This window comes from Caloenas nicobarica, chromosome 27, assembly GCF_036013445.1.
Source record: "Caloenas nicobarica isolate bCalNic1 chromosome 27, bCalNic1.hap1, whole genome shotgun sequence".
NCBI lineage: Eukaryota > Metazoa > Chordata > Aves > Columbiformes > Columbidae > Caloenas > Caloenas nicobarica.
The window spans coordinates 638311-661497 of record NC_088271.1 but is presented as its reverse complement, the minus strand read 5'-3'; the positions used below and the strand labels follow the sequence as shown (position 1 = coordinate 661497).

The following is a 23187-nucleotide window of genomic DNA, read 5'->3' as shown; positions in this document are numbered from 1 at the left end:
AACCGGGCGGGGGCACCCCAGCACGGGCACCCCGCGGTGGGGACCCCAGCACGGGCATCCCGTGGCGGACACCTTGGCATGGGGACCACAAGGTGGGGCACCCCGAAATGCACACCCCGGGGTGGGCACCCCAAAATGGGCACTGCGGCATGGGCGCCCTGTCACGGGTACCTCTGCATGGGGACTGCAACTTGGGGCACCCCAATGTGGGCACCCCAATGTGGGCACCCCAGCATGGTCACCTGGGGACACCCTGAGGGAGGCACCCTAGTGTGGTCACCCCAACGCAGCCACCTCGTCACAGACACCCCAACATGGGGCACCCCAGCAAAGTCACCAGAACACGGGGACACCGTCACGAGCACCCCCATATGGGCACCCCTGCATGGTCATCTCAACACGGGCACCCATCACCCCAGCTTGGGCACCCATCACTTCGCACCGGGGCCACCGGCGAGGGGCAGGGACACACGAGACCTGGCACTGGGTGACCCCTGCCCACGTCTGCCCCGTATTTGGGGACTACGTGGAGGTACGTGGCCCTGGGACTGGTGATACTGGTGCAGCATCGCGGCCCTGAGGTCACTCCGGTGCTGCAGCAGCTGCTGGAGTTCAGCTCTTGCAGAAAATCCTATTTTTGCCCTTGGAGGCTGAATAGCACCACTTTCACGCTTCTTTCCCCCACAACAGTCGCCATCAAAATAGTGATTAGCGTAACACAGGCCAAACCTCAGTTAAACCTCGTTGGGACGGAGCGTGGGCAGCAAGACCCCTGGGGTGCGGGGATGCGGAGCCCCCAGCAGTGCCGCCCCCGCGGGACGAGCAGCTCCAGGCCCCGAGCCGAGCGGCACTGGGGCGCGATGGCCACGCTCGGCTTGTGCCACCGACAGACGCCGGGACGCGGCGGCCGATGGCGAGAGCTCTCCCGCGGCTCCGCGTCCCTTTGGGTGGAGGAGACGCAGCTGTGAGTGGGGACGTTCCTCCACTGAGAAAACCGCTTGTAAAATTACAACAGCAAGAACAGGAGGTGGCGTTATTTATTTAAAAAAAAAAAAAGCTGCAAAAGGCCGAACAGACAAGATGCTGGGAATTTTAAGGGCTGTAGATATTACCTATGGCAATGATTAGGGTTAGAGCCGTGCTCTTAATTAGGGGGGATCGTAAGAGAATTTCAAACCCTCCAGGGTTTGGAAGAAGAAGAGTGAAAAAGTTATTGCTGCCTCAAATTTTTAAGGCTGAACCAAGTCAGGCCACACCAGGAGGAGAAATCCGTGGGAGCTCAGTCTGGGGCGATCAAGTCCCAGGTCCGAATTCATCCGTAGGAGACATTCCTGCTCCGTGTGTCCTGCCCAGCTCCACCCTCAGCACGGTTCGTTAGTGCCGGTGGTTCGTTAGTGCCGGTGGTTCGTTAGTGCCGGTGGTTCGTTACGATGCTGCATCCCGCAGCCTGGGCTCCCAGTCCCGGCCCTGTCCTGCGGGTGTGCCGATGTGCCGGTGTGCCGGTGTGCCGGTGTGTGCCTGGGCTCCAGCCGAGCCACTGACACGGCCTGGGTACAAAACGAGGGGTTTTGCGAGGCTTTCGGTGCTGCCCTCGGGGAGCAGCGGTGACACGCACCGCAGGGGCAGGGGCCCAGTGCAGGGGACAGCGGCAGCGCCAGCGGGCACAGCCCCCCATCCCAGCCCACCACCTCACCCGGGATGTTGGACGTACCCTGAGGACTCCTACGAGCATAACTCTGACCCTTTGACTTTTTTCCTTAAAGAGAGAAACCTAATGTGTAGGGGCTGATGTCCACAGCTATTTCTGAACAAAACAAAAACAAACCCATGGGCTCCATTCTTCTGCCACAGTCCAACAAAAACAAGCTGTAAATCAGAATCTGAAGATGGAGAACAAAGGGGGAAAACAGTGGAAGCAAACAGGAATCCTTTTCCTTCCCCCGGTCATAAAGCAGCTCAGAAGTCCAACCAGATCTTGGCAAGGTCACGTCTCCTTTTTGTTTGCAAGCTCCTTTCTGTTTATTTCTCTTCCCTAGATGCTGGAGTCCCACTATGGAGACCAAGGTGGGGTGGGAGAGCAGCTCCTCTGCGTGTTCCTTTCTCTCTCCTGTCCCACACGCCACCCGCCCGCAGAGGGACAGATGCGAACATGGACAATGCAGCTGTTCGGCACGAGCCGTGGCCGTGGGAAGGCTGAACCACTGCCTGCTCTGTGCCCACGCGTGTGGTGGCACCCGTGAGGCCCCGTGTCCCCCTGGCTGCCCCCGCCACCGTCACCCGTCCCCGCCACCGTCCCCTGTCCCCATCACCATCACCCATCCCCATCACCATCACCCGTCCCCGCCACCGTCACCCGTCCCCGTCACCCAGAGCAACTCTCCCACACGGGCACTTGTAATCTGTGCAAATGGGTGAGTATTTATGTGGCTACCCAAGCTGCCACAAGTGTTAGGGACTATGAGTGGCCACAGAGGTTGCTGCTTGTTCTCTGTGGGGTGGCGGCAGCCTGTGGACCTTTCCCTCGAGGGACACGGACAAATTTGGCTTTAATCTGTTGTGCAGCCATTAAAGCCACCACGGGCAAGGGGGAGATGCTGGAGCTCCAGCAACCACCTCCCACCGCAGTCAGCCCCACGGAGGAACCCCAGGCCCACGCGTGTCCCCGCCCACTCGTGTCCCCGCCCACTCGTGTCCCCGCCCACTCGTGTCCCCGCCCACTCGTGTCCCCGCCTCCGGGCCCGCTCCCCCCGCGCCACGTGGGACGGGCGGGATCACCCGCCGGGGCGGGGCCAGCAGGGGGCGGGTCCAGGGGTGGGCGGGGCTAGCGGGGCGGTGACGCGGCTGTCACCGGCCGTGCGAGGCAGGCGCGGATGGGCGTGGTCTAGGGCAGGGTGGGCGGGGCTGCACAGCGGATAGGCGGGCGGGCGCTGCTGGGGCGGGCACGGGGGCGTGGCCAGACTCGCGGGGCGTGGTCAGGCGGCTGTGGGCGTGGCTGGGTGGTGAGGGCGGGGCCAGGCGGGCGGGGGCGGGGCCGAGCCCTCAGCTGACCGGCCGCCATTTTGTCAGGCGCCGGGAGCCGAGCGGAGCGCGGAGCCGCCGGGGCCGCCCCTGCCCGCCCGCCCTGTGCCGCGCCGGGGGCGACAGCGGCCGCGCCCCGCGCCTCGCTGCTCGGGATGTGAGCGGCCCGGGCCCGCTGGTTTCACCCGGCTCTAGCGGTAGCAGGAGCAGCGGCCGCCCCCCCGGCTGGGCCGAGCCCCGAGCGCAGGCCCCGCGGCCCGGCCCCGCCATGGCGCTGAAGATGGTGAAGGGCAGCATCGACCGCATGTTCGACAAGAACCTGCAGGATCTGGTGCGCGGGATCCGCAACCACAAGGAGGACGAGGTGAGCGCCGCGGGTTCCCCGGCCGGCTCGGCCCGCGCTGTCGGCGCTCCGGGCCGCGGGGGCTGCGCTGGGCCCGGGCCTGGAAAGGGGATGTTGCTGTTCGGGGGAAGCTGCGAGCGGGAATCAGAAGGAGGAAGAGGACACTGGGGTGTCGGGCTGTGGGAGAGGCATGAAGCGTTAGGGAGCAGGGAGGTGTTAGGGGAGGGTCACGCTCGGCACCCGCTTTCCCTTTTGGTGTTTATGGTGGTGTTGAGGTCCCTGGGAGGTACAACTGAGGAATTCCTGCCTCTTGTGCTGGGTGCTGTTACTGTAGTAGATGAAACATTCTTCATCGTGAAGCTGGTATATAGGAAAGCTGAGTTCAGTCATAATTCAGCTTCCAGGTTATTCACGTTGTGTACCTTCTGACTCGAACGTGTTCTTGTTTCGAAGTTTCTGTGGGCAGAAAGCAACTGAATGTGTTGGCCTGTTATTCTCTCTTGTGTGAGCAGCTCATGATCAGGACATTAGTACAGGTGAAATAACTCGTCATCAAGAGCGTGTTATGTGAGACTTTCCCCGCTGGAGCATCACATGTTAATTGGGAAGTAACGGACACTAAGGGTGTCATTTATGTTCATCTCCTAGTGAGTGGTCATGGCCTTAGAAACTTTCTGATGAACGGTCTAAAGTTGTGCTTTGCAGGAATATCTGCGAGTTGCTGTGGAGTTGGTGACGGGCTAAAAATATTTATAGACTACAGCGACATGATATGAGTACAATATCCAAATGATGTCAGCTGGGAAAAGTATCTGGGAAAGTTGTAAACATGTAACCGATTGAAATACTTAATTTGGAAAACTATGATCTTCATTACTGGTGCTGTTGGACTGAAATACAAAATACAGCTTCCAAGACCACTTGAATGTTCAAATGGCTTTTAAGCCTGTTGTGCGCAGGACAAGGTGTTGTTTGTTAGTGGTGATACCTGGGAAACTTCTGGTTTAGCATACATTAAATTTATGGGTGTTTTGGTGAGGTAGTGCTGGTATGAAGTGTGCAACGCCCAGCAAAACGTGGAAAACATGGAGAAGGGGAAAGAGCATCTTTATATGGACACCTAAGGCATTGTACTCAAAGCTGGAACAGGTGGACGGTGTTTCTGTGGAGCATGTCGCATAGCACTCTTAGACCCAGTTTGTATGCTATGCTGCTTTTAGTAAATACGCTTCATTCTTTTGTACATAGGACAGAAAATGTTCCATCAGCTGTCAAACCTCTGAGGATTCCCCGATGAAGGTCCAGGCCTTTGTGGCACCGGTTCTCTTTGCGGAGGATTGAACAGACCATTCTCACTTCTAAACTCATTTTGTGGCAAATAGCTCATTTTCAGGACTTCATAAAGAGCACGAGTGCTGTTGCACAGTCAGGATTTTAAAGTTCCTGTGCATCATAACCCATGCCATGTTCGTTCTTAGTCTGTGATAAGAAACAGTTAAAAATGCACTGGCTTCGTTCTCCTTTGGAGTTAGGGAAGAATGCTCCTCAAACAATTTTGTAGGGCTCTGTATATTTGAAAGAGGTTGTTCTACAGGTATAGTGAGTTCAAAGCAATTGTGTTATCTCTCACTGTAAGAGGCTGACGTGAACTAGAATAGTTGGACTGTAGCACGATAGTATTTTAAGTGATGGTCACTCTTCAGTTTGCAATACGAGTTGTGAGATTTAAAATAGGTATGTGTAGGGATAGTGCCCTTCTATATCCTCATGCGCACAGCAAAAGTGAAAGCCTGAGCTTCAGGATATGTTCAGCTAATCAGCAGGCATTGCACTGATGAAAAGCGCGTCTTCTGTAGCATCAGCTGTTTTCAGAATCCTTCAAAGATTTTGCTTAGTTACATGGAGTGGCTGCAAGCAGCCCAGGACTTTTCCTTTTTACAGATCAGGTAGCTGAGGAGGGCTGTAAACTTTCTGTTACTAAGATGCTGGGTGTTGATTCAGCACTTTCCAGGCAATGGTCGTGGATGTTTTCCAGTTATCAGGTGATGTTACAAAATCAGAAGAGTATTTTAAAGGAAGTAGCTGCAAAAATTCCTTTTCCTACAGCGCTTCCATTGTTCATTGTATCTCCTAAGTGTTGCTCCAATACTGATGTTGTTCAGTCGGCGCTGTGTGTCTCAAGGTAAGTGTCCAAACTTAAGACACACACTCTCTCTTGTTCAGAAGAGAAAATTTAAAACAAACAGCAGCGTGCTTTGGCAAGGATATGAGCTGTTGATCTCAGCTCAACAGGAGTTAACTCTATGAAAGAGATGTCTCTGAAAGGAGGTACTGTGGTTGTTAAATAAAAACTACATGGAAAGAAATGAAGGAACGATTAGTGCTGTGACTTCTGATTTAGTTATGCTTTTTGTAGACGGTTAATTCCTATCATGTGTTGGTTCTTTTAGTATTTAGTCATATAGAATTTCTGCCATCACTTTTCCCCCCCTCATCTCTTTTGAGCAGCCTCTCCCAGTAAAAAGGAGATAATAAGATTTATTCCTTTCTGCTTCCTCCACAGGTACCGTCACAAGTGAGCGTATCTGGTATTTCACTGACATATCACGGACGTGTTTGTAGTGCAGGATGTGCCAAGCGGTTGTCACCTCAGTTCAGACCTGTGTTTCTCCATTTTTGACAGACCTCCAGCGTTCTTACTTGATGGTGATGTGTTCATCCTGGACCGCTGGGACTCCCGAGCACGCACCCCAGGGCTTGTTGGGAAGTAAATGAAGTGCCACGAGCTCTTTAGCAGCAAATTTTAAGTGTCCTCAGCTCTGTGGAGGAACTGAGAGGGCACTGGAGGTGCCTGGCGCTTTAGCTCCCATCCTCACTGCATAGTGCTTTATTACCTGTCAGAGGCCCTTTGCATTTGAGTTTCTGGTCTGTATCCAAAGCTGACCCATTTCTTTTGCGTTTAAAACACTGAAAGTGGAGTGATGGTCTCGTGTGAGGATGAGAGGTTAGATGGGAGTTAACACAGTTGCTGTTCTGTGCAGACATTCTGCCCATTTTCCAGCCTTCTGGGGAACACTGGAGCTGCATCAGCCTCCTGCGCAGGGGACGCTGGCGTGGAAGGAATGAGACAGCGCAACAGCGTTAGATCTTTTCCTGGTTTGACATGTCATGTTTACTTTTCGACAGCTCTTACGAACGCTTTAATCCCTGTGGTGTTTCCCAGTGCTGGTTCAAAGTCAGAGGGAAAGCCACACCTGCAAGGGAGACTTGATCCTATTTCATTCTCCCCTGACCTTCACTTTCCTTCTCTTTTGTTTTGAAAATGAATCCTTTGGTAGTGAAAGCAGCAAGTCTTTCATCTGCTATTAGGTGATTTTGTACCCTGAGGAGTAACTTCTTGCACTTTGTGTCTGCTTTTTATGGATGTGCTACACAGCAGGTTCAAGGGGCAGGGGCTTGTACCATAGACTGTTAAAAGTGTACCAGATTTTTCCCTAGGTATTCCAAACTAATTATTTCTGTTTAGAAGTGTTCTCCTGAATGTGAAATAAAAGAAGGGATGACCCTTTGATGCTCTTTGACTCCTGTATAGTGTTTTGCAGTTAAGAAGTTTGTTGGTCCCAACAAGGAGGCTACTGTCAGATGCTATGGTGAGAGGTTCTTTTATAAAACTGAAATTATGAACTAACAGAAACAGAGAGATTAAATGAGTGGTGCTTTGTTCTGTTCAGACCATAGCCCTCTGTGTTTCAAGTGCCTTTGATTTACTGGAGGATGCTTAAGGAGGGAGAAGGAGTTTAAAAGAGTCCTGTCCGAAATGTCTGCTCTCTTCTCTCATAACTGGAGAGAATTGCCTCCCTCGTCTTCCAGAGAATCTGCTGCTTGTGTGTCAGGATTAGCACTTTTTTGGTAATCGATACTTTCAGGAAAAAGCGTATTAACATTTTCTTGTGTGTAGCGTTTGGTGATAAGTATGTCGTTGCTGGTTTACATTTAAGAAGTTGTTTTATACAGGAGCGAAAGGAGAAATTGGTGTTTCTGATTGGAAAAAATAAACATTCGTTTCAGTTGATAATGCAATGCTAAACAGAGGCATGTTGAGTGTGTCCATGCTGTGAAATACATATTTCCCTGCTCAAAGACAGGGCTCACCAAACCGTTCTCGCTTCTTAGTGACTCTTACCTAAGGACGGTAGACTTGTATTGTTAAAAAAAAACCCCTTTTTCCCTAAATATAGCGCTGCTGTGCTTGACTGCACACTTCAGCTACTTTGCTGACACATTTTCAGATGAAATCGTGGCGTAAGGAGTTTTGAGGAATCTTTTAACATCACAAAAGTCCTTTGGGCACAACCTGTCATCAGTGAGGCCGAAGCCCATCTGATGCTGCGTTCTGATGGCTTGGCCTCTGGCCACTATTGCACTGTTAGTATCGAATGGTAAAGATTATGGGATGGAACATAAAAGGAATTTTGAGGAGTACTCAAAAGCTTGTTGGTGCCCAAGACTGATAAAACCAGCCCGACTGATAGCGTGCAGGTCATTGGTGACAGGCAGCTCTTTCAGTCACCGATGCTCCAGCAGTTACTCTTGTCATATGTGTGTTCATATCTTTGGAGGAAGCTCATTATTCCACCCACTTTCAAGTGGATCCAGAGTTGCTATTGTTAATTCTCTGAGCGTGTGAATCACTGGAAAAGGCAAAGTCGGAAACTGAAACAATACACAAAGGAGGGTTGGATAAGGACCTCAACTGGTAAAAAAGCAGAGTAGTGGTGGCCTGCAAGGTGGCCAGGCCTCTGTGACAATGTCCCTTATCTGCTGCGTCACGGAAAACAAAGGGCCTGGAGCCGTGGAACACAAGCCAAGATGTGGGTTTTTCTGGTGTGATTACAAGCAGAGAGCAGCTGAGGCTTTGCATTAGTGCTGCCTTTCATTAGCTTCTTGCTTTCTCCTCTGGTAAATATTCCTTAATTGACTGTGGTGTAAGTGGGGCTAAAAGCTTTGTTCCCAGTCCAGATCCTTTAGTAGCTGTCCCTTCCGAGGGTTTGAAATGCTCCAAGTGGCTTTTCTCACACGTTAAGTAAAAATTCTGCCTAAATAGGTCCAGGGGGAGAAAGAGCTTCTGGTGCCTCATCCTCAGAAATGGAGTGGCCCATACACTGCACTTTTTGCGAGGTCGGTGGAAGAACATCCAGAAAAATCAAAGTAAAATAAAGATATTACCCAATTTTCTGCACTGTGGACATCTTCAGAGAGTTGTTTATTTGATGCTTCTTGATGCAGCTCTTTGTCCCAGAGCTGAGTGCGGAAAATGTGGCCTTTTGTGATTTCCTCTCATGTCAATGTCCACAAAAGTGACTGAAAAACCTCTTCCTCTGCGATGTGGGTTAGTGAATGTATTGAGTGTACAAAGAGTACCTTTAGGTTTTTCACTCCAAATGGCAGCACGTCCTGTTTCTGGTGTGATATGAAGAGCAGCAAGGGAACCTTTAAACAACGTTCATCAGAAAGACCGAGTCATGGGACCACTTACAAAGAAGCATTTGTGTTCCTGAGGTTATTAAAAAAACCTGATCGTTCATGCTGGAAAATAGAAATGCTCCATAATCCAAAAGGGAGTCTGCTGAAATCCAGGTGGTAGGAAGTAAAAAGATATTTGAGTAAGGTACAAGGTGCAGAAAATAACATGGTTAGTGGAAGCTTTAGTAGCTCATAAAGGAGCTAAGTGCTTTTTTTAAATAAGAAGAGTACATTCAAAATAACTGACAATACTTAGGAGTCCTGTTGAATGCTGAAGTGTAACTGGGCATGGAAAAATGTTCATACTGGTTTACCTCAGTCACTGGCCAGTGGGCTGGTCAAACAGCTTGCAGACCACGTAATTGAGTGCTGGTGATTGTATTAACTCTTTCATTTTTATTGTCATTTCTTTTATGACCTAGGTGTTCGAACTAGATAGCTTTCACTGAGAGATTCGTGTGTTAAAAGGTAGATAAAGGGAAGTAGGTGTCAATGTGGGTAGTTGAAGCTTTCTTTCAGTGGGCTCAATCTTTATGGCAAATTCAGGCTGCAAAATTATATATCACTTGTGGCTGTCGCGGTGTGACGAAGCTCCAGAGCCTCGAGAAAGGTAAGTTTGTTTAGAGAGAGTGGTATGATTGTACAGCAGGGAGTAGGTGAACAAATTTACTTGAATTACACAAATATTTGTATGGAATTTAAGAAGTCAGCCATGGCCACAAACCATCTTCTGCTTCACTGTCCTTCTTACCTTTCCATAACTGAGAAGTACTTGTAGCTACTATCAGTGTTACATCTTTGTAGTATTTTCAGTGTTACATTTTAATATAGTATTAATACATCATTAAGCATCTTTTTTTGTGAGATTTCCCTCTGAACTAATTCCGGTCAGCTGAATTTTGGAAACAATAGGTACTTTAGTTCCTTAGAAACAAGCGACTATTTCCTCTACATACAGCAAAACACGTGCTTGTAATGAAAGCTGAAATTATGCACAGAAATTTGTTTGGAAGTAGCAAATTGAAAAAATCTATTGTAAAAGTACTGGCATAGCTTTTTGTATAGTAGACATAAAAGCTTGAGTACCTCTTGTGTTTGCAGGGATAAGCACTTCTATCTGACGCATCTCTCTGGTCTTAAAAGTTGTCTGCTCAGGTATGATTTACTCAGCACAGGCCCTTGAGGATCGTTTAATTGTCGTGCAATTAAATTAACAAATCCTGTGATCAGACTGGAGACACATGGGGTTTCACATTGAAGTGGGAGACTAAATGGATAGTTTTCTTCATATTGCTCATTCCTGGCAGCGCTACTCTGCAGATTAACAAAAAGTTAATACCTGCTGATCCTTTAAAGCTTTCTATAAATAAGGCCTTTCGTTCCTTGGAGTCTGTTAGGATTTGAAGTCCAGCTATGTTGGAGAGACTTCCTTCTGCTCTTCCAGTTCCCTTAGCTTGGTTTCAGATCTGATTCTGAGTTCTGTAATGTGCTTTTCCACTCTTTGGAAGGGAAGCTGCTGGCTTCGTTGGGGTCCGTGGTAGGCAGGGGGTCGCCCGCGGGCGGGGGACTCAGGACCCTGTATTTGCCTGTGCTGGGCTTCTCCTTCCCCTCCTGATCGCGCCGTAGTTCATGTTCAACTCCCAAGAGGTTTTCAGGAAACTTAAGCCAATGTTTAAATAGTTTGGGGATAGGTGCTGTGGGAAATGCCAGCGATGCTTTGTGGTGATGGACGTAAAGACTGAGAAGCTGCGTGTTGGAATTCTGCACCAGGAACCGGTGCTGAGCAAGACGTGGCAACAAGATACACGCGGGAAGGATTCTGTGACGCTGTTCCAGCATGTTCTTGTGTGCGCATCAAATATTCAAGGCTAGGTACAATGTGTTTGGAGATCAGTTGCGTGTTGTGTCAGTGGTTCTTTCAGCAGCTCTGATCAAGTGTGTGTTTGCTACTATCAGAATTTGTTGGTTTGGGGGGTTTTTTTGGTGTGTGGGGTTTTTTTTTTTTCCTTTCTTTAAACTCAAGAGCTTAAACTTCCCATGGGAGTTACCTGGACCTGAATAATTCTCAGGCAACGGGTTTAGAATCCGAATCTTCTGCTTCCCTCCCACAAGCACAGACGTGATTGATTGGAAAGAAAGGAAGGACCAATATTGAACTGTAAACACTGTGACATTCCACTTGCTGAATTACCAAGAAATTAATACAAATAACTGTTGTGTGTTGAGTAAATGGCAAAATATCTCCTTTAAGTTGTGAACCAGGGAGGGGGTGTCCTCACCACGGCTGGGGTGGATGCTGAGAAGTGGAAACCACTGAAGAAACATCTCTGGACTTTTGGGTTTCTAAGAGAGTTGTGAAGTTTCTTGTTCATGAAAATGTTTGTCAGAATTACGTGCTTACCTAAATTGTGTGTGCGAGAAATTTGGTGCTTGCTCATGATGAGTTCTGCTATTTCTCCGCACTAACATGCTAGTAATCCACAAAACTCATAAGTGAGTACGAATTATTGTTTATTTTCCTCAGGCAAAATACATCTCCCAGTGCATCGATGAGATCAAGCAGGAGCTGAAGCAGGACAATATTGCTGTGAAAGCCAATGCAGTCTGCAAACTCACCTACGTAAGTGCTTTACTGGGGTACGACGTGATCACAGCTTTATTTCTTTTTAATTTCTTGCTGACTAGGGGCTGCTCTTGGCTCTGCCGGCTTTTCTTAGCCTGCAGGTGAAAATGCTCCCGCATGTGTCTGACATCAAGGGCTCCCTGTTCCTGTTCCGTTCATTGTGCTGGCGTTAGTATTGGTACAATTTTATTTTATTGAGATAGGTCAGGAAGCTAATCTGATTTCAGACTAATCCAATTTAAAAAGTTGTTTTCAGCTGGGTTGTTTCTTATCGCACAGTGGCATGAGCACTCGGAACTGGTGTTTGTTTCTCTTTGCGCAGCCCTTTGTCAAGAGGGAGAGGAGGGAAATACCATTAAAGAATTATTTTTGTGGTTCTGTTCTGGTTTTGATTTAAAAGAAAAATCCGAGCTGGGGAGGGGGGAAACCTTCACAATGATGCTTATATAACTGCAGATGTATTATCTGGAATTAATGCAAACTATTCAAAACTTGCTTCTGGTGGAACTTAGAGACTTCATTCACATACTGCGAGTGGCGTAGAATGGAACATTACTTATAAACTCAAGATGTCTTGTAGTGTTATTTTCAGCCTCTGGTTCCATCTTCAATGTTCTGAGGTATCTTGACCCATTTTCTTGAGTCCCTTATTTGCGAAGTTTCTTATTCTGGCTCCTCTGCTCACAGTTACAGATGCTGGGCTACGACATCAGCTGGGCTGCTTTCAACATCATTGAAGTCATGAGTGCGTCCAAGTTTACGTTCAAAGTGAGTTTTTGGTGTAATTCCAGCTGTACTTGCCAAGCTGCTTCATTACTCTAATTAACGAATACATTGGTCCATCACCTTTGGTTTGCTTTCTTCAGTATAGAAAGGAAGCAAATTGTATTTTTCTGGTATATGGATAATACTTGGCCTGCTAGTACAGGCTTTTTTACCAGATGTTTGACAAATATCTTTTGTGAAACCAGGGTATTTTTTATGTGAAGACCACCTCAGATTCCTAGTAGCAGACATCTTTTATTTTGTAATACGTTATAATTTTTCTTGAAAGATTTTGGAATGTTCCCTTGTAAGGAATAGTTTCCAAATTGGGCTTTAGTACCTGGAAGTCAGGAGTCATGGAGTGTTATTCTTGCTTTGTACTACATGCAACACTGACAAAATAAGGGGAATATTCTCCATTTCTCCTACTGACAATCCTGATTTATTTCTACCTCTTCATGGTAATTGATCCTGTACGTACTAGAAAAGTAGAGGAGGTGAAGCTAGTTTTAATATCCTTGAGACAGATGTTTTATCACTTGTCTGAGATTAGAAAAGGGGATTTATACCAGGAAAGAACAGAGAACTTTGTCACGTTATACAAACCTGCCCAATCTTTTTAATATTGCTCATGAAGCTACTAGTGGTTGTTCATGTAAATATTGTCTAAACTTAATTTTATTTTTTTCCTCCTTGCCTTTTTCTAGAGAATCGGTTACCTAGCTGCCTCTCAGTGCTTTCATGAAGGGACTGATGTAATTATGTTGACTACTAATCAGATCCGAAAGGTAAAACTTTGGACTTCTGTTCTTAATTTTTGCTTGCACTCTCTCCCTACTTGTATTTTCCAATCTGTATGGATTATTCCCGAATGTAACGGGTAAGAAAAATGTCCCCATTCCTGAAGTAAAATGAGCTGTCAACTGGCTCCACAAAATTTCGGTTTGTGAGGCCTATTTTCTTCTGGCAATAACAGATCAGGCTCTTGATTGCTTGTTAAAACGGTGCTGACTGCATGTAGACTTTATATATTAATGTGCCCAAGTGTGTTGTGTTCATTTGCACAGAGCTTTAGCACTTGAGTGTTTGGAGTTATTGGGTTACAGCATTATTTTCCTAATCTTCAGATTACAGATATATTTGTAAAGCTCTTAAATTTTTAAAGTATCACTGCTTTAGAACTTGACTGATCCAGTACAAGAGATACCTACATTTGTACCATCTAAGTAGCTAAAATGTCTTTTACTTGCTTAAAAATGATCGGTGGAATGTTATCCCGTACCTTTCCTAAAGAACTAGTGCTTCTCCTTTTCATTATCTCAAACTCTTCTGCTCTGACAAAGTGCATATTTGTAATAATATCCATTCATTGTCTTCATTATTGAGATTTTGTTATACTGAATTTCAGCCATTTACTAGGTTAGTCCTTCCTTTTTGTGCCTGAGTTTTTACTTAAAAGTATCTTTCTTTACGCCTTTTCATGTTTCACTGATCTAGCAAAGGTGTGATCAGGCCTTACCTGCCAGAAAGAATTGCAAAGTTTTGTTACTCCTTAAGAAGGAGATTTCACTGACGTAGAATCTCATTTCCAGCCACCTGCAAAAGGTTTTAAAATGAGATGCAAATGGGCCAGAACCCTGCAGGCCTGAGGATGTTTAATGCAGCCTCTGTTACACTTGGATCTGGACAGTTCATTTCTGTTTCCTAATAACTGCAGTTAAGGAGTGATCCTGTGAAGCTCTGTATTCAATGAGATATTAATATTAAGAGTCTGAAGCTTAGAAATACCTGAAAGACTACAATTAAGTCCAAAGAAATTCACCAACAAAATGTATTCTACACTCTAGCGTGTGTTATGTCTTTATGGACTGAAAGTTCTGGTCCTGCCAGCAGCGTGGAAGGAAAATAATCTCATTTCTCTAGTGGAGAGATGAAGCTGGGGCACTGCTAAGCACTCCACGAGATTCCCTAGTGAATGTGCTGGCGATTGGGCTTTGCCTTCACAGCATTAGTATTTAATACCAGTTTTTAGGATTTTAAACATGTTTCTGACCACATAATGAGTTTTAAAAATAATTCGCTGTTTCTAAAATACCACCAAGGTACGATATTTCTAATTGCTTTTCTGTTGCAGTCATCCATCTCTTGTTTAATTACAATTCCTCATGCCCATCATTAAACCCCAGGCCAGCTGTATTTTAGCAGGTGTTGGAGAACATTCCTGTTCATAGTTGATATAAATATTCCCATGAAGTAGAAGTTCTGCTTCATACCTGTTGAGCGAATAGAATTGGTCTGAGAAAATTGTTTCTCAACATACTGTGTGATCTGAAATTTTTGAGTGTGTTTTTCCTTTTTTAGGACCTGAGTAGCCCTAACCAGTATGATACTGGAGTTGCACTGACTGGCTTGTCCTGTTTTGTTACTCCAGATCTTGCCAGGGACTTGGCAAATGACATCATGACACTGGTGAGTTGATAAGGTTGGGAAAAAAAAAAAAAAAAAAGAAAAAAGTTTTCCCTGTAATTACAGGATGTTAAATTGTTCAAATCTGGTAAATATCTCTTAAGTTTAGAAGTGTTGCATGTGAAAACTGATGGGTCGTTCTTGTGGGGTTTTGGGGGAGCCTTTACAGATCTTAGTCAGCTCAAGATGATTACATGGAATATTTCTCTTAGTTTTAGTGATGACAGTGTTTAGCTCTCCTGTCAAAGCTGAGTTTTCTAAAAGTAGATGAAGAAATGTTGAGGTGGTGCGTGAACATATGGACCTAGAGAAGAACTCTGGGAACACAAACTTCCTAAGAGCCTGATTACAATGGTTTCATTCACAGATGTCTCACACAAAGCCTTACATCAGGAAGAAGGCCGTGTTAATCATGTACAAAGTTTTTCTGAAATACCCAGAGTCCCTCCGTCCCGCATTTCCTCGCCTTAAGGAGAAACTTGAAGATCCAGATCCTGGTGAGTGGATTTCAGTAAATTACTTCTGGTTTGTTTTTTTTTTTTCTATTTTTTTAAACTCCAGCTTTGAGTCCAGCCTGCTGTCTAGGCCCCTCAGGATGAGCAATTAGAAGGGAATGAACTTGTCCAGTGAGATTGAAGGACTCAGTATTTTTGTGTTGTATTTAAATGTGTCTAAGTAATACACCGTAAAGAAGCAGGAGTGTTTGGAAACTCTGCAGTGGGTGGGATTATTGTTTATTATATTGTCTGTGTCCCACAAACAAGCTGCCCACAGTAAAGCGGGAAGGAGGCCGGCACTGTCCTGGTGTTTCTAATACTGGATCCAAAGCAGATACCCAGCTTGCTGATGTATTCAAAAATAGCCAGAATTGAATAAAATCCTTTCTCAGTTTGTTTTTGCATTCTTGTGTTTAGTTCCCTAGCTCATGGTTGGTAATGAGGCTGAACCACGCAAGGCTGAATTTTTAGCTGCTTTTGTCCTGGGGGTTCTGCACCAGAAACTTCAATTACAATTAAGGTGTTGATGAGATTTCTGCTTTTCCCACTTGTTTTTCCCAGGTGTGCAGTCTGCTGCAGTAAATGTGATTTGTGAGCTGGCTCGACGCAATCCCAAAAACTACCTTTCTCTTGCTCCGCTCTTCTTCAAGTTGATGACGTCGTCAACCAATAATTGGGTTCTCATTAAAATTATAAAACTGGCAAGTATTCTGGATCTGTGTTTACGGGATTTGGGTTCTTGTTAATTACCTCAAGTGCAAAAATAGATCTTTTGCATGGAGGTACAATTACCATTAAATCCAAACAAAAAGAAACCAGGAATATCTTCTAATGTTTGTGAACATAATCAAGGAGACAAAAATATTTTAATATAGCTTGGTTTAAATATAATGAGCTGAAATTTAAATGATGTTTTTATACTGTTTAAAAGCAGCTGTTAAATCACTTTCTTGTCTGCTCTTCTTTTTTAATAGTTTGGTGCTCTTACTCCATTAGAACCAAGGCTGGGGAAGAAACTGATTGAGCCTCTGACCAACCTCATCCATAGGTTTGTATGGCAAATGTTCTTTAGTTCGTCCAGGATTGGGGACGTGCCTGTTGGTAGGTCAGTTGTTAGGTCTGTGGATGCATTTCTGAATTTTTTCTTGAGCCTCAATATCTTGGCTTCAGGTATCAAAAGATAATTGCATCAGAACTGTTCCTGAAAAACCCGAGTGAGATAAAATACCTTAAAGGAAAATCTTTGGGTGTCTGTCAGCATGAATTTCTCCAAAGCAGGCAGGAAAATTGGAGCAATTTGCTTTCCTTTCACTTCATTTTAAGCCAGAGATGACTATGGAGAATATATAAAAACTCTGGCTTAAAAAAGGCTCAGCTGTATATTTGCCTCTTCTTTTCACCTACAGAGATTTAGTTCTTGACTTTTCTGGAATCCCTCACCCACCAAAGCATCACAAGGAGTATAGTGAAGTTCTTTCTCATGCCTGTGTCAGCCCAGACACAGGTGTTAAGTCACCGCTTCTGTGTGTTAAGGTGCTGGTACTTGCTGCTCCTCCCAGATTTTTTTTTTTAAATATTCAGTAGCCTTTCCTCCTCCTGACAGTTTTTAAGCAAGAACCATTTGATCTAGTTTGAAGCTATACGGAACAGAATACTGGCAATTTCTTGTGTAATTAAAGGTGTTAACTAGCGCCAAGATATTGCTGACAACTCTTCAAAATGTGCCGGTTTTATTCTTTATTTAAAGTATTTGATTTCTGTTTCAGCACCTCAGCCATGTCTCTCTTATATGAATGTGTGAACACAGTAATAGCAGGTGAGAACTGAAATTTGTGACCTAGAAAAAAAAATATGATGAACTTTGTCATCAATTAACACCATCTGTAAACCTTTTTTTTAACATAATGTATTCTATAACTGAATTAAGTCGCCTGACAAACTTTGATTTGTGTTACTGTGTTACTGAAATCCTTTGCTGTCAGTCGATGGCACTGAGTTACTACAGCAATGTCATTTGCTAAAGACCAAAACAAAGTACGAGCAATGAGTAATTATTTATATGCAAGCTCTTAAATGTTGCCAGAACTATAGAATATACCAGCAGCAATAGAATTTTAAAAAGGCTGATGCTGCTGCTGAGAAAGTTTTGTTATGTGATGAAGGAGCAGATTTATTTTTAATTCTACAGTTTCACGGCTTAAAAACTGTATCCCACTATATTTATCAGTCACCACAGTCTGATTTTTGGGACCTGATTTTTGCCTTGAATCTCTTGCTGGCTTGATTAAAGCTCCCATCTAATTACATTAAACTCTAGGATCCCTTCTGCATCTTGTTGCATTAGGAAAGTGCACAGTTAAAAATTCAACTGTATAGCAGCTGATGACATATTTACAGTCTTGACCTTAATGAGAGCAAAGTGTAATGAGAAGTGGCTTTGACCTGGCTGTTCCAGCAGTTCCTACCTTTACACCTTTTTTCCTGCCCTGCTATCGTTACTCTTAAGGTAGATGAAACTACAGTTTGTGTAACAACTGTCTCTCCTGCCCTGAGACCCCTAAACAAACAAAAATAAACAGAGGTCTTTCCTTGTGAGCTGAGCTGGCCTTGACCTTGAGCTGTTGTATTATAAAATTCCTTCAGAACACTGAAATACTCACAGAAATCTCTGCTTCTGCGTTTCAGTGTTGATCTCCCTGTCCTCTGGGATGCCGAACCACAGCGCGAGCATCCAGGTACAGCGCTGGGCTTTGCTGGGGTTATTTGTTCCACTCTGCTGTGTAACACCAGGTGCCAGGGAGAAATTGGGTTGTGTTCCTCTGCCACAAGTTAAAGCAGGAGCTCCCTGCAGTGCTCTCACTTAGATGGAATCCTATATAATACTATATAAAGTCCCCTATTTCCCTTGCTCTAAAATGCAGATTCCTCTCATTTAGAGTTTTCTTAACTGTTTAGGACCAGAGGAAACGGCCTCAAGTTGTGCCAGGGGAGGTTTAGATTGGATATTAGGAAAAAATTCTTCCCAGAAAGGGCTGTGGGGCATTGGAACAGGCTGCCCAGGGCAGTGGTGGAGTCACCATCCCTGGAGGGGTTGGACAGACGGACATGAGGTTCTCAGGGACATGGGGCAGTGCCGGGGGTGCGGGAACGGTTGGACCCGATCATCTTGAGGGACTTTTCCAACCAAAATGATTCGGTGATCCTTATTCAGCTGCCACTATCAATACAATCATACAGAGGTTCCTTTTGTTTAGAAATCTGTTAATGCAACAAGACCCCCTTACCTAGAGGCCCTGAGTCCTGGTCAGAACATTGCCTTGTGTACTGAGTAACCTTGATGCATAGTTAACTTTAAGGCTTTTAGGGCTTGCGATAAGCACGCCATGGTCTTTTTTTCCAGCTTTGTGTTCAGAAGTTAAGGATATTGATAGAAGATTCTGACCAGAACTGTAAGTATGTTGCTTGTCTTCATGGAAGCTTTGAGCAACCAACCACTGGGGAGAAACTGCAGCAGCCTCAGAGCAATGAGCTGTTTCTCCAAACACTTTGTTCGGTGTTGTAGTGTCTGGTACGTTGTAAACAATTGCTGAGGTTTTTAATGTGGAAATAATTTTTGATAGTGAGCATTTCTTTATTATGAGGTTTTTTGAAAACAAATGAGGTGAATTATTTCTGCAGTTTGTGGTCTTGCAAATGGAAACAGTTCTCTGTCCATGCTCTGGGTTTTCCCTTTTTATAAACTTGCTGCTTGGAAAGTAGTGAGGGGTATTGTTACCATAATAGTAAAATGCAAGAATGCTTACTTATTCTAGTGACTACAAAGAACACTGAGAAATCCTTTTTTGTGCAAACCTTTTTCCTGATGTCTGAATTTTTCCCAGTGAGATCAGGGCTCCTACTTAATACATCAGTCTTCAGTGCTTTGTTCATCCTAGGATGCCTGTTCTCAAACCCCTTGGTTTCTGTATATTAAGTAAATATTTTTAAATTGATTATAAAACTTAAGGTGCAAGAAGACTGTGCTAAAGATTATATATGTAATTACATCCCTGTGTATGGGATTATGAAATTAAAGACCATAATCTGTGGTGCACTGTTTCTCAAAAGTATTTTTTCTCATCATATTTTTTTATTCAAGTGTATCGAAGTTGAATTCAGTAGAAGCACTCGGTATTAAGATTTCAGGCTCAACAAAACCCAGCGTTTCTATATTTGGAAAGAAGTTTTATTTTGTCTTTCACAGTGAAATACCTGGGACTGTTGGCTATGTCCAAAATCCTGAAAACACATCCCAAATCAGTTCAGTCTCACAAGGATCTCATTCTCCAGTGTCTGGATGACAAAGATGAGTCAATCCGACTCAGAGCTTTGGACCTCCTGTATGGCATGGTATGTTTCTACATGGATTTCCTTTACTCTCCACCCCCCGTGACCCCTTAGGAGGAGGAGATTTCACAAAAACATGCAACTTTCTCTTTCCTCTCTTCCCCAGTAGCCTTGTGATAATAAGGATTTCTATGTTGCTGTTAGGAATTCTGATTCTCAGCTCTCCTACAGCATTGTTTTTTGTAAACTTGTGCTGCCTCTGCTTTAATAATGACGTTGAAAAGAAATAAATGGGTTCCTTTTATGATTGTGACCAAAGTTGGGGCCTGGAGAGATGGTTCTGATTTCTTAACACGTGACACAGGTCCCTCAAAGAGCTGCTTGAATGGAATTAGAAGGACTTGACAGTATAGGAAATGGCTTAGTTGCGCTTCAATCCTCCAATACCTCTTCAACAGGTATCGAAGAAGAACTTGATGGAGATAGTGAAGAAACTGATGATTCACGTGGATAAAGCAGAAGGGACGACGTACCGGGATGAGCTGCTGACCAAAATCATAGATATTTGTAGTCAGTCCAATTATCAATATATCACAAACTTTGAATGGTTAGTGTTTTTACATGTCAACTTTGAGATTGTCAGCAACGGTAACGGGTGATTTTCTGCTGATAAAATTGCGTCCCGTTCACTCTTTGCAGGTACATAAGCATCTTGGTGGAGCTGACCCGGTTGGAAGGCACACGGCACGGGCATCTTATAGCAGCGCAGATGTTAGATGTAGCTATCAGAGTTAAAGCTATTCGCAAATTTGCGGTTTCTCAAATGGCCATGCTCCTGGACAACGCTCATCTCATAGCCAGCAACACCCAGAGGAACGGGATCTGCGAGGTGCTTTATGCTGCTGCTTGGATTTGTGGGGAGTTCTCCGAGTAAGTGCAGGCACAAAGCCTGATGCGATTTGAGCAGCTTCTTTTTGAAAAATTCTTCTCCCTGAAGACTGACGAAATGTTGAAATTTCTCAATTGCTTTTCATCTGTCTGTTCTGTCTTTATAGACACCTCGAGGAAGCGAACCAAACTTTAGAAGCAATGTTGAGGCCTAAAGTTACGACTCTACCAGGCCACATCCAGGCGGTTTATGTCCAGAACATGGTGAAGCTCTACGCCTCCATCCTCCAGCAGAAGGAACAGGCTGGGGAGAAGGAAGCAGCTCAGGAAATTACACAGCTGATGATTGAGCGTTTGCCTCAGTTTGTACAGAGTGCAGATTTAGAAGTTCAAGAGAGGGTAAGAGAACAAAATTACTTTGGAGTTTATCATACAAAGTCTCTTGTTTGTAGTGGAGCATGCATGCAATTTTTTTGTGGACGTGCATGTTTTATAAAAGCCGTTGTTACCAATGGAGTGGTGCGTTTATTCTGTGCTTTGTGTAACTAATTCAGTAAAAGAAGCTCTAGAACTAGAGTGGGAAGAGTAGTAACATTTCATGCCGGAGCCCAGATCTTATTCCATCTTATACCATCTCTGAAGACTGCTTGCAACAATTTCACTCAAAACAATTTAATTTTAAAATTATACAAGCACATAAGGGCAGAAAAAGGGCACAGCTAGAAGAGAGGGTTAACATGGATTTTCTTACATTTGCTTTAAACCTGCAGTTTATGCTGCTGCTCTGAATTCCCTTAATGGGACTTCCATTGCAGCTGATTTTTCAATTCAGTTTGTTGTTATTAATTCTGAAATTGCTTCTGCATTTGTTTTTAGGCATCTTGCATCTTGCAACTAATAAAATATATTCAAAAGCTACAAATAAAAGAAGTGCCTGTGGCTGAGGAAGTCATCGCCCTGTTTGCTGGTGAGCTGAACCCTGTGGCTCCTAAAGCACAGAAGAAAGTCCCAGTTCCAGAGGGGTAAGGTTCCTTCTCTCTCCCAAAGCCTTATTTAAACTTTTAAATAGTAAAGCTAAGTATGTGGTTAGAAAAACTGGAATACACAGGGGTACTGAGTTAAACTATTTGTTTACCGCAATTCTTACCAGTTTGGACCTCGATGCCTGGATCAATGAACCTCCATCAGACAGCGAGTCTGAAGATGAAAAGCCCAAAACAATTTTTCATGATGAGGAACAAAGGCATTCCAGACATAGACAGCCAGAAATAGATGAAGAGGAACTGGCCAGAGTGAGTGAATGTCAAAATGCTTTTCCTTATGTAATTCAGTAGGCATGTCGTAAGTGCTACTAGAGCAGTCAGAGCTGTTGTGGATCCTCCACGTAGCCAGGGAGCCGTTCCAAGAGAGTGTTCCGAGAAATATTAGTTATAGTACTAACAGTACCTGTAGTTATATCCTAGTGTGTCTTGTAACTCAAAACTGGTTTATCATACACAAGCTACTATGCTGTGGTCTTTATGCAACTAGTTCTGTATTGTTCCAAAAATGCAGGGAGATTTTGTGTTTTGCCTTTTATCTCTCTTTGCTTAGAAACAAACATTCTAACTGCAAATACTCTTTGGCTTTTAGCGTCGAGAAGCCCGGAAACAAGAACAGGCAAACAACCCATTTTACATTAAAAGCTCTCCTTCTCCACAGAAGGTGAGTCTGAATTCACATTTCTTGCTGGTCTCTGGGATGATTGCGTTAAGGCTTTTGCTGAATGTCAGAGCCGCTGCTTCCCTCTGGGACATTCTGATTTTCACTGCACTTCTGATCACTTCATAGTGTGCCAATTGGACTGGCTGCCTACAACTATTTTTATAAGTCTTGTTTGTGTTGAAAAACTCCTAAATGGACTGCCCCATTTTCCTCAACATAAATCTCAAAATTTCTCTTTCGAAGTGGTGAATTATTACAAATAAAACACCAACCACAAATTCTTCAGAGAGTTGCAACAAGCCTTTTTCAGGGCAGTAGCAGAGCTAAAAAACTAGCTAGAAGTAGGGTCTTTTTAATAGTTGTCATCTGGCTTAAAAATACACCCTGCTACCACACAGGATTTAGTACTGGGCTATTCCATCCCTAGCCTTTAAAATGTTCACTTAAAGGATTAAACTGCTTGATGTTTTGAAAAGTGTCTATTTATATAGATGTGCATCTGGCAATGCTCAGAATATAACAAATTTTCATTTTCCCAGCGATACCAAGACACTCCAGGTGTGGAACATATACCTGTGGTCCAGATCGACCTTTCTGTCCCTCTAAAAGTTCCAGGTAAGTGCAAATAATCTTTAAAATTCATTACAGAAATGCAGTTAAGCAAAAGGAATAATTCCTCCTTAGGTTTTTAAAGGCAAGGAACATTCTTAGACTCTTCAATATCTCCTTAACTTCCATGTGTGTGAAAATAGTAGTTTGCAGTCCGAGTGCAATTCCTTTCAGGACAGTATTAGAAGTAATTCTGTGATTAATACATTGTGCAGTCAAGTCTGTAACATGCAAAGTAACCACCATTCCATGTAGGAAACAGTCACTTTGGGAATGTCTTAAAGGGCTGCTGAAGGTGATCAGGAGACATGAAGTGGAATCTAATGGTAGAGATTCTATATTTGGAATAAGATATTAAAATAGTAAGATGGCTGTATGTATGGGTGGTTTGATAGAGTGCTGAAAGCTGCTGATAAAGTGCAGTA

At 44.5% G+C, this 23187-nt stretch overlaps 1 protein-coding gene across 1 annotated transcript in view; it reads left to right on the top strand.

Moving 5' to 3' along the window:
* Nucleotides 1-3078: 3078 nt before the first annotated feature.
* The window catches only part of AP3D1 (adaptor related protein complex 3 subunit delta 1), a 32783-nt gene continuing 12674 nt past the window's right edge, over nt 3079-23187 (top strand). The window contains exons 1-19 of the mRNA XM_065652482.1: nt 3079-3382; nt 11409-11504; nt 12195-12275; nt 12980-13060; nt 14634-14741; nt 15106-15235; nt 15797-15936; nt 16210-16283; nt 17002-17051; nt 17921-17970; nt 18636-18684; nt 19479-19624; nt 20020-20168; nt 20261-20491; nt 20617-20848; nt 21326-21471; nt 21600-21741; nt 22082-22153; nt 22693-22768. Coding sequence (XP_065508554.1) covers nt 3287-3382; nt 11409-11504; nt 12195-12275; nt 12980-13060; nt 14634-14741; nt 15106-15235; nt 15797-15936; nt 16210-16283; nt 17002-17051; nt 17921-17970; nt 18636-18684; nt 19479-19624; nt 20020-20168; nt 20261-20491; nt 20617-20848; nt 21326-21471; nt 21600-21741; nt 22082-22153; nt 22693-22768 — 2149 coding nt within the window. The 5' untranslated portion in view covers nt 3079-3286. The remainder of the gene's footprint in view (nt 3383-11408; nt 11505-12194; nt 12276-12979; nt 13061-14633; nt 14742-15105; nt 15236-15796; nt 15937-16209; nt 16284-17001; nt 17052-17920; nt 17971-18635; nt 18685-19478; nt 19625-20019; nt 20169-20260; nt 20492-20616; nt 20849-21325; nt 21472-21599; nt 21742-22081; nt 22154-22692; nt 22769-23187) is intronic.